Source organism: Clupea harengus, unplaced genomic scaffold (genome assembly GCF_900700415.2).
Source record: "Clupea harengus unplaced genomic scaffold, Ch_v2.0.2, whole genome shotgun sequence".
Lineage (NCBI taxonomy): Eukaryota > Metazoa > Chordata > Actinopteri > Clupeiformes > Clupeidae > Clupea > Clupea harengus.
The window spans coordinates 172867-183630 of record NW_024879590.1 but is presented as its reverse complement, the minus strand read 5'-3'; the positions used below and the strand labels follow the sequence as shown (position 1 = coordinate 183630).

The 10764-nt window shown below is 43.4% G+C and overlaps 1 protein-coding gene across 1 annotated transcript; it reads left to right on the top strand.

Moving 5' to 3' along the window:
* Positions 1–1932: 1932 nt before the first annotated feature.
* On the top strand, positions 1933–10407 carry LOC122129094 (mesoderm induction early response protein 2-like; the record flags this gene model as incomplete). The annotated part of the gene is made up of 10 exons (XM_042704127.1): positions 1933–2090; positions 3450–3547; positions 3962–4031; positions 4201–4349; positions 4615–4696; positions 5082–5176; positions 6210–6340; positions 6920–7038; positions 7505–7606; positions 8000–10407. Coding segments are annotated over 9 exons (961 nt in total), but the record flags the coding sequence as incomplete, so codon positions are not given.
* Positions 10408–10764: the final 357 nt, after the last annotated feature.

Sequence of the window (10764 nt, the reverse complement as noted above, 5' to 3'; positions counted from 1 at the left end):
TCAGCTCGGGGTGGGTTCAGAGGCCTTGTCGGGTGGGATCGTGGGGAGACACCAAAAACAGGTGTTCCTGGCTTTGGGGCCAGGCCAACTTGGCTGGTAGCGTTTATTGATGCATTGCCAGCGGTCATGAACCCAGACTGGCTGGTATGAAAAGGATTTGAACTGCTCTATGAAGACCTTAGCAAATTTCTCACAATAGGAAACTGACATTTCTCTCCTTCACATGGACGCCTCACAAAGCTGTTTTGTGAACTGGAGCAGATGACTGCTGGTCTATATTCAACTTAGCTAGAATCGTATTAATTGTGCTCTCCAGGTTATGGGTGAGTGGCAATGCCATCTGTGGGTGTTCAGGAGGCAGTGTGATAGCCCCTTGCTCACGAAGGGAAGCAGGGGCCAAGAATCAGAGGTTCCCTACTTCCTGGTTTAACACTCTCAGTTGTTCCCAACAGCAGGAAATGGTATCTTGTCTGGTATCTTCTAATCCTCCACAGAGTTTACAAAAATAGGGGTTTTATTTCATTAAATTAATAAATTGACTTGAAATCTAGGGGATGAATATAAATACAAAGCACAAAAAAAAAATCATGGTGAGCACCAGCCTCGAATGCATGGTGAGAATGCAAGCCCCCCTCTGAAGGCAAACAGCATGGCTTTTATCATGGCCTTGTCAGGTGTGGACAATCAAGCAGATTATCCCCATGCACCACCCAAACGTTGTTGCACCCCACCCCCCTTAAAAGGGTTCCTCTAGGAGCCCCAAAATGTAAGACAAAGCCCCTCTGCAGTCTCATCCAGTCTTCAGTTCTCTACACCTAGGACAAAGAAGGAGAACGAGGGAGACAGAGGGAAACATAGAGCACATGCCACAGAGGCAGCTGCCCCAAGCTCATACTGTACTATGAAAGGCTCAGCACAAGCCAGACAGATACTAGTTGCTGAAACTTCAACATGCAGCACAGGTCACAGAAACACATTTGCTCTAAACAAACCCTACAGGTATTACAAACAAACCCTATGAGTAGACAGCACCACCGCCCTACTCTGAAGCGAACCCCACCTGGGATAATCACCAAACACAATAAGCAAAAAACTACATAGCAAAGTCACAAACAAGTGCTTTGATGGAAGGGCAGCACAGCCACCCAGCTGAAGCACTCTCACTATGAGAGTTAGTGCTCAACACAGTGACCCTTCACTCACCCTAAAATTATGTTATGTTATGACCCAGCTCGTGAGCCGCAACACAAATCGGAGACGGACCACAGAATTTATAAAAATAGGGTTTTTTTGTTTTCAGTGAATAAATAAATTGACTTGAAATCTAGGGGATGAATATAAAAACAAAGCACAAAAAAAATCATGGTGAGCACCAGCCTCAAAAGCATGGTGAGAATGCAAGCCCCCCTCTGAAGGCAAACAGCATGGCTTTTATTCATAGCTTCTCAGGCAATCAAGCAAGTTATGCCCACGCACCACACAAAGGCTGTTGCACTGCCACTGCAAGGCCAGTGGGGGTTTAGAGGGGTGTAACGGTATCAGTCACAGTTTGTTAAGTATTTTTGAGAGAAGAAAGGCACCATAATGGGGTGTAGTCTGTAGTTTGAAACTTGCTCTGAGTTTGTATTGGAACTTGTTTGTGAGTTGGAGCTTTGTTTACCTTGTGTTTGAAAGCCTGAGGCCAGCTTGGGTAAACATATGATAACAGCCTCAAACTGAACCTTCTGATGGAGCCATAACGCTATGTAACAAACAATGAATAATGCTGCACTCAACACAGGCCCCTTAAGGGGCTTAACCAGTGTACAACACCAGTGTAATGTTATTGTTTTTGAATGATAGAAATCAGTAATATGCATCATTTATTGATTAAACATGTTGTCAGTTGACTGCTTACATGCTTCTTTGACTGAGTGAGTGATTTATACACAGCTTACTAAATACTGTAATTGTCTCCCTCCAGGATCACATTGCTGAAGATCTATTCTCAAGAGAAGAGGATGGGGAGGAAGAGGTCCAGTCACTGGCTGATGACCTCACACCTTCGGTAGCCTCTGATAACTCTGACATCCTTCAGTGCCATTTAAGAGGTGAGATGCGAAGCCGTGTCCTGAGACATCGTCCCCTTTGGAGATGTGTTTGAAGCCGCCATGTCCTACATCATTAGCATTACCACCTACTCTGGTTTTCCCTTACCTTTATTTTAAATTGACTGTCCTGCGTTTGGTTATGCAGTGTCAAGGTTTTAAGTGAACCGATGGTAGCAAACCAACACAGCATGTTGCAGGTAAATACTGGTTACAGGTAAACACTGAGACACTGCCACAGATTGTCTTGTGGGTGATTTGAAATTAGCTTAAGCCTAACACACGTTCTGGGGGAAAAAAGTAATTTTTTTGTTTGTTTGTTGGAAACATTGCCCCAGTGCCCAGATGGATCTATGGGGAGTAGGGCCCACAAGGTATAGTGTGGATCTTCGCTGACCAGTGGTTCTTCCTGACCAGTTTGGTTAACACCTTCAGCTCATTCACACTCACTTTAAAGGACTCCATTGGGGAGAAGTGAAAAGACAAGCTGTTACACACACACACTCAACACAGACACACACCAGTAAAATACAATTTTTATAATTTTGTGTTTTTTTATGGCAGAGGATCCATGTTTTCTACTTTGCTGGTGTTGTGAGTAGGGCTGAACGATTTGGGAAAATAATCTAATTGCGATTTTTTTTACCAAAATATTGCGATTGCGATTTAATATGCGATTTTTTTTTTTGTATCCTCTTTTTTCCCCAACAAAACGTAATGAATGATTTAAATATGACCAACACAATATTAGATACATTTAGTGTAAAATATTCTTTCCCACATTTTAAATTTTTTATTTAACTGCTCATTACAGAAACAAGAACAACAAATAGGTGGCTTTGCCACTGTGCATTTAAGTAATTTAAAAAAAAGTAATTTTAAGTATAAACACTAGGCATGCACTTTTTAAACACTGTGTGCAAAATTTATCATCTTAAAAAAAAAAAAAACATTTAAACATTTTTTTTTTTTTTTTTTTTTAGACCACGTTTTTTAATCGCGAACGTTGCGGTTAGAAAATCGCGTTCTATCATATCGCGATTAAATCGCAAATGCAATTAATCGTTCAGCCCTAGTTGTGAGGTAGTTTTACATAGTCATAGAATTACAAGAATGGACTGAATGTTTCAGTTACCAGAAATGTCAAATATGTAAAAGAAGGAACTTAACCCATAGAAGTGGACGTGACACGGTTTATTTGTTATTTATCCATTTTATTACTGGAGTAAGATGTGTTTGTGCACAGACGAGAACTTACTTATATCTACAAACTTAAACGTTAGTGGGTACTCCAGCAGAGTAGAACATTTTGAACGTGTATCACTGGATAAACCTTCTGTCTGTGTGTCTGTCCATTTCCAGCACATTGTCTTACATCCGGAGACAAAGACATATCAGTAAGCTCCTCCTCAGAAGAAGATTCAGACAGTGCCTCCATTCCTTCCAATGACAGCCACAAGGTGAGGTGGATGGTGAAATATTTATAAGATTTCAAATTGATACAGTGGTTTCCAGAGATAACGAGGGTTGTCCAAACTCACTTCTGTATTCTGTCAAGTTTATATTCTGTATTCCGGGGTTCTCTTCTCCATGTGTTGACCATATGTTGTCTGTCTGGAATGGTGAAGTTAGTTTGAGTCAGTTGAAACATGTTAGACAGATGTAGCTGAGTATATGTTTTTGAACTGAATAAATTCCTCTAAGATTGATAAAGCTACTTATTTGAACATTACTTGGTGATCATCGTCACCATCACAAAAATTAAATGAAAAAATGTGTGCTTCTGTGAAAGACCAAGCCATGTGTAACTTGATTGCTTTATTAATAGGAAATGCCTTTGTGTGTCTGTCTATCTGTCCTCTTCTTGTTCTCAGGACATTATGGTGGGCTCTCAGTACCAGGCCACTATCCCACCCCTCAGTGTCTTTTCCCACCAGGAGAGAGGTAGCTGCGTCTTCTCCTCATCATTGTATAATTGTGTTGGTGCTGGACTCGTTGATTAGCTCCAGTTATGTCCAGCTTACCAAACCAAATTGCCAGGTCAGAATGGTTTGCATTGATCGGTGTGAATGCTAGTGTGCATCATCTGTGTGGGACTCTCTACCCGTCACAGCCTATGAGAGTGAGGATCAGCTGCTGTGGACCCCTGAGGTCCTGTCACCCTCAGACGTGGAGAAGTTTCTGCTCCTCGCGCAGAGACGATGGGGTCAGGGGCGACATGTGGACGCCATGGCAACAGACATAGTCAAGGACAACGAACAGGTAAGGACATCTACAGGTGTCTTCATTCAGTCTTCACTAAATGTATAACTTCTGTCCATGGATTCAAAAAGATATGAAGTTGCAATTTCACAGTCCCCACCGTTGCCAGATTTTGTACAGAAGACACCAGATGTGTGATGATGTGAAGGCGGAAAGCAAATCTGTCTACTGTGGTTTTGTGTGACCTCATGGAACCCAGCCCACATCATAGACTGAAAGCAAATGCAATATGACAATGTTCTCTCTCTTCCCCCCTCTCTCTCAGGCGCTCTATGAGCTTGTGAAATGTAACTTCAATGCTGAGGAGGCTTTGAGAAGACTACACTTTAATGTTAAAGTTTTTAATGGTAAGAATTTGGGTTTGGTCTCTTTTGTCTGTCTCTTTTCTTTCTTTCACTCTGTCTTTTATCAGTTGGCTCTACCACTGTAAAACATTTTTCACTAGTTAATGTTTGGGATTTAGCTGAATGTTTTTTTAAGATGAACATGAACACAAGAAACTGACGAGTAGTTGAGCAGATGACGCCTGTAACTGGGCTTGTACATGAGTCATGTTGAAGCTGTAGCTGTTGCCAGCACAGTGGAGTGATTTAGCTGAAGATAAGATTATTTTTCCAAACGAAAATGCAGCGCATGTTACTCTTCCCAATTTCCTGTTCTTCGGTCTGTAAACATGGAATAATGCCCATTTGCATCGTGGTTAGTCTGGTCCTTGTTTTGTTCTCTGTGCAGAGGAGTTGTGTGCGTGGAGTGAGGAGGAGTGTAGGAACTTTGAACATGGCTACCGTGTCCATGGGAAGAACTTCCATCTCATTCAGGCCAACAAGGTAAGTTGAAAACCCTCCATCTGCAGTTCATATAATGTTGCGTTCATGAGCCACTGGGAACTGAGAAAGTTCCAACCTCCAAGTGGGAGAATACACCTGAACGTCTGTCGAACTGGGAACAACCCACTAGGAAAGTGGGATATTTTTGAGAGCTCTGAGAAGTAGGCTTGAGGTCACTTGACATGCTATGGTTAAGGATAAAAAATGTACATGCTCAGGGCACAAATAAGTCACTTCACTGTTTATTTAGGTTGTACTCATTAGCGCAGGTCATTGGGATGTTTTGTGTTGCAACTTTTGTGTGACTTTTGTGTTACTAACGCAGCGTTAGCCTTCTGTGCTAGCTAGCCTTCTTAACATTACTTATCTGTCAATACTGTTGCTTGTTTGTTGTCATTATGTTAGGGTGACCAGATGTCCTCTTTTACCCGGACATGTCCTCTTTTCGAGACCTAAAAAATGCGTCCGGCAGGGATTCCAAAATTGGAAAAATGTTGCCTTGTCGGATATTTGTGTTTCTCTGGGTCTTTCACAAACTAGTTATTAAGCCCTTACAAGTTTTGGAAAGGGTATCTCCCTTACGTTCCACCTTCTTGCGCGAGCTCTGACTGAAGAGAGAACTGTCAATGGTCGATAGCCTTGTCAGTGCTGGCAGATCTACGATAATTATCCCCTAAATACGATCATTCTGAGCCTTTGGTAAACTTCGTCGCGGGGGGAGGGGGCGGGGTCATCTGCATGTCTGCATTTGAAAAAGCTGTCAAAACTTCGTCGCGGGGGAGAGGGGGGGTCCGGCATGCTATACACTACCCCGCCCCCTCCCCCGCGACGAAGTGTCCTCTTTTTCACAAACTCAAATCTGTTCACCCTACATTATGTGAACGCTGTCAATTTGGAAGTGGGACATTCCGAAATGGGAACTTTCCCCAATTCCCAGCTACCTGAACGCACGATAAGCCTTAAAACCCCAACACAGGCCCCAAATAAAATGAATAATTTGTCCATCCATCTATTTTTTCTTTCTCTCTAATAGGTACGCACACGTTCAGTAGGGGAGTGTGTGGAGTATTACTACCTGTGGAAGAAGTCAGAGAGGCACGAGTTCTTCCTTCAGCAAACCACCAGGCTGGGGCGCCGGAAATACAACATGCCGTTGGGAAACATGTGAGTTGAAACAGGAACACACACTAAACATGGAGTCCAACTAAACAACTGAAACAGGCGAAATGTGAACCAAACTGACCAAGTCCTTTCAACTCTGATCACTCACACCAAACGTATTACTGCAGTATTTATAATTATGGGGTATTGAGTGTAGATTGATGAGGGAAACAATTTTAGCATAAGGCTGCAACAGAACAAAATATATAAAAAAAGGAAGGGGTTTGAATATTTTCAAAATGGAAATGCAGGTAATACTCTATCAGATAGTCTTTCCATACACAGTGAAGGGCACAGTTAAGCAAAATAATTCCATCTGCAAAGTAAAAACCCCATTTGTTACATTCATACGGCAGAGACAGCCTTGGTCAAACACCTGCCAAAAAAATCCCCCCTGCTTCAAAAGCACCCTGGGTCAAACCCTCTTGCTCTGGTTAAAAGGCCCCTGACAGTGGCATGAGAATATGTGCAAAACACTCAATACATACACCTCTTTCATATTTGATTACATACATGTGTTTTTTGTTGATATGATGTATGTGTGATGTGTGTGTGTGTGTGTGTTTTATGATTGTGTTTCAGTGACGATGGAGAGCAGGATGGAGAGGTCGTAGAGATGGAAAGGAGCAGCAGCAGCAACTCGCACACTTCCACCGGCCAGTCCAACACACCCTCTCCCTCGCCAGACCTGGAGAAACAAGGTGTTACAGGCACGCACGCACGCACGCACGCACGCACAGACACGCACACACACACACACACACACACACACACACACACACACGCACACACACACAGACAAACACGCACACATACACAGAGAGACAGACAGACAGATCTGTGTGAAAGGTTTCAGATTCATCCTCACCTCTCATTTGTTTTTCATTGCCCCCTGCTCCTTTGACGCCCTGATTTAAAAAGTTGTTTTATTTCTTCCACATGGAATAACTTTATTTGCCATTCTTTATTCCATTGTTTGGTGTAATTGATCAGACCATATGTGTCAGTGTTAGCTCATCTCTTCATTCTTGCCCATTTGTTATGTTTGTGATTTTATTCATTATTTATTATCTTTCATTTTTTTTTTTTCTTTCTATGCATTGTGTGTGTGTGTGTGTGTGTGTGTGTGTGTGTGTGTGCGCACGTGTGCATGTTTCCTGGCTCCAGAGGAGTCACAGGGTCGTCCACGACGGAAGCGAACAGCGCGCTTTCTGTTAAAGCCCTGAGCAGACAACACTCACTGCATGCACTGCAGGCAGGGCCGCACAGGTAAAACACAGCAGAGAGAAAGACCCAGGCATAGGGAGAGAGAGGGAGGGAGGGAAGGGGAGAGTGGGATAGATAGATTACAGATTATTTGGATATCTGGTTACAGGGGTTTGAGGTCAATTCATTACAGGAGTAGAAGACTGTAATCTATGGAGGCTGATGGATTTGAGAGATAGTATATTGCGCAGCTATCTCTCCTGCCAAATTCAGGACATGATTAAATCATATCCCTTTCAACTTACCCTAGTTTGCGTTATCAGTTAAATATAGCTATATGACATGTAGGTTTACAAATCTATCTGTCTCTGACTCTGTCTGTATCTATCTGTCTGTCTCTCTCTCCCTCCCTCCCTTCCTCTCTCTCTCCCTCCCTCCCTCTCTCACTCTCATTAGATGCTGGGTGTGGAATGGTTATGAGAGAGCTGTGTGCCTCTTCGTGTCCCTGCTCCCCGCCTCAGGAGTCCGTCTTCAGCCCCTACCCTCCTCTCCCCTCTCTGGAGGATCTGAGGGAGCCTCCTCCACCCTGCTCCGACTCCCTGTCCCCCCCTCAGTTATTCCCTTCCTCCTACTCCCCCTCCTCCTCCCCCTTTACCTGCACCTCCACCAGCCACAGCTTCCCTCCCCACACCCCAGACTCCCAGCTCCCCGGTGCAGGCTTCTACCACCTGCAGCTGGGCTCCTACCTCCAGGATGACCTCCCGTCAGGCTCGGACTGTGGCCAAGGCTCAGTGCCAGTCTCCAGTAGAATGGAGGTGGACTTCTCCATGCCACCGGTTTTGCCTCTGATGCCTCCCACCCCGGGCCCTCCGTCCCCCTCCGCGTCCGTCACTGCTGAGTTTGGGGTCCTGGGGGGCTTTCCTCTCCCTCTGTGTCATGCTCCCGTCCAGCACCCCCGCTCCCTCACACAGTGACCAACTACAGAGGTGGGAGGACTGCGGAGGTCTTCTCTCTCGAATGTCCACAGAACACGTACTGTACTCCTGACGGACTGATCCAGTTCAGTCCACAACTGTGCCAAGGGCAGAGACGATCCCATAATTTAAGATTTATAGAGCAAGAGAACTTTCTACATTGTTGAGGGGATAATGTGCCCCCATCTGAACTCCGTTGCAGTCCCTGAAGCACAGGACTTACACAAGGGGAAGTCAGGCCCACCAGCTCTGCTGGAAGGTCTTGCAAGCTGACATCATATCTGGAACACTGGTGCCCACCACTCCCCAGCCTAATAACTTTGTTGAGCTGCTCTGACCTGAGCTGACCCCTTAAGATGACCCCTTTGCCCCAGCATCCCACCAAAGCGTTGACTCTTTTATACCCCTCTTGCTGGGACACTTATGTCTCTTGCCCCATGTCATCCATGTTAGGACTGAAATTCAGTCTGGCCTTTTGAACTTCTGTGTGAACAAAGACTCTATTCCTAAGTGCACACCACTCTCCCTTGTAAAGATCTTGTGAAGGTCTCGTAAAGAGTATTTCCTTGTGAGTTTTAATGTGATTTTGTTTTGGGAGTGTTTTTGTAAGTGTGTGAGGAACTGGAAAAAAGCTTGTAAGAGTTATAAGGTCTTTGCTCTGGATGGAGTGTGTCATTGTGACATAGCAACACATTTTATTTAAATTCATTTTTACATCTTTCCCTGTGCTTCCTTTGATACATATTTTATCTATCTATCCTGATCTCTCTTGTAAGGTCAGAGTTTAGTCATACGGTTTTCACACGAGCAGCCATTTTGTGCAATAAGAACCCCAAAGTCATCAGGGATTTAGATCTGTGCTTTTGTTTATTTGTTTGTTTGTTTTCATAAACACATGCTCAGAGGACCCCTTGCAAGAATATGCCACAGAAACAAACATTGGTCATACCTGTGTATCTATTTTACCTTTAAATCTCCGAGGCTGGCTGTTTGACTGCATATATGAAATCATATGAAATTGTTGTGCTGATGCAAACATGTGTTGCAGCATCACAATGGGCTTACTTCACCAACAGTGGACTGTGGTAATGTTTTACGTGAAAGACAGACAAAAACTTAACAGGTGGCTAAGGTAGGATATCTTTGGACCAGGTCACTACTGAATGGGCATCTTGCTTGATTGTAAGTCACCCGGTGCAGGGTTTGTTATTTGTGGCCTGACTCTTTTGTCTTAAGACTGACTTTGGCCGGGTAAAGTAAGACCACCTCGGCCTCTGGCTCAGAACATCACCTCCAAGTGCCAATCACCATCTCTCAAGTTCTGTGTTCTTAAATCTTCACAGTCTCTCGACATTTCTTACAAGCTCAGGACTATGGTGGAGAAAACCTGCATTTGAGTCTTGCACGTTGCAAAAAAGCATTGTGAATAGTGCAAAACTACTTGATGAGGGTGCTGGTAATGACACTTCCTGTCTATCTTGGCCTGTGTCCAGACCCTTCTCTATCAATTCCATCCAGATGCGAGGGGGGAGAGTGGTTTGGCTGTCCTTGATCCTGCCTGCTCAGAATACCAGGGAGGCCCTCTATGTATCCCACCATGTTTATTTTTGCTATGTATTTCTTACCCTTCCACTCCTACTGTTCTGATGAATTGTCATTATTGAGTTTGTTTACTTCTTACAGGAGGTTCAGAAATGTATGTTGTTGAAGAGGCTGAAAGGGAGTAAAACACTGCCTTTGTTTATTCTTTTGTAAAAAAACAAAAAACAAAAAAAAAAACAATTTATATCGTATCACTTCTGTTATGTTAATTTGTTGTTATAATTATTGTTATATTTTGTAAGAAAATAATTGAAATGACAAAATTAACAAGTAAATACATTAAACGTATGAAAGTAAAGAGAGCTTTTTTACTACGTATTTGTTTCTCAGAAAAACACAAACACTTCAAGTTGCAGTCTGAGATTCAGCTTCGGTTTTGTGAAAGAATGTTGATATAACAGTTAGCGCTATTGATATCTGAAGTTGATTTCACCAAGTTGCCAAGGTGAGTACATTTTTAACACTTTTACACGCCAGTTTCAAGACACCCCAGTGGAACATTATGACGTACCAGTTCCACCTAGAGTTCACCTGTGGAAAATGAATTATTTCCAAAGGAAACTGTCATGGAATACAGGGTACAGTATTTGATACTAGGAGGTGATTTGTTTCATTCAGCATCTTAGCGGGCTTCAGAACAAGATG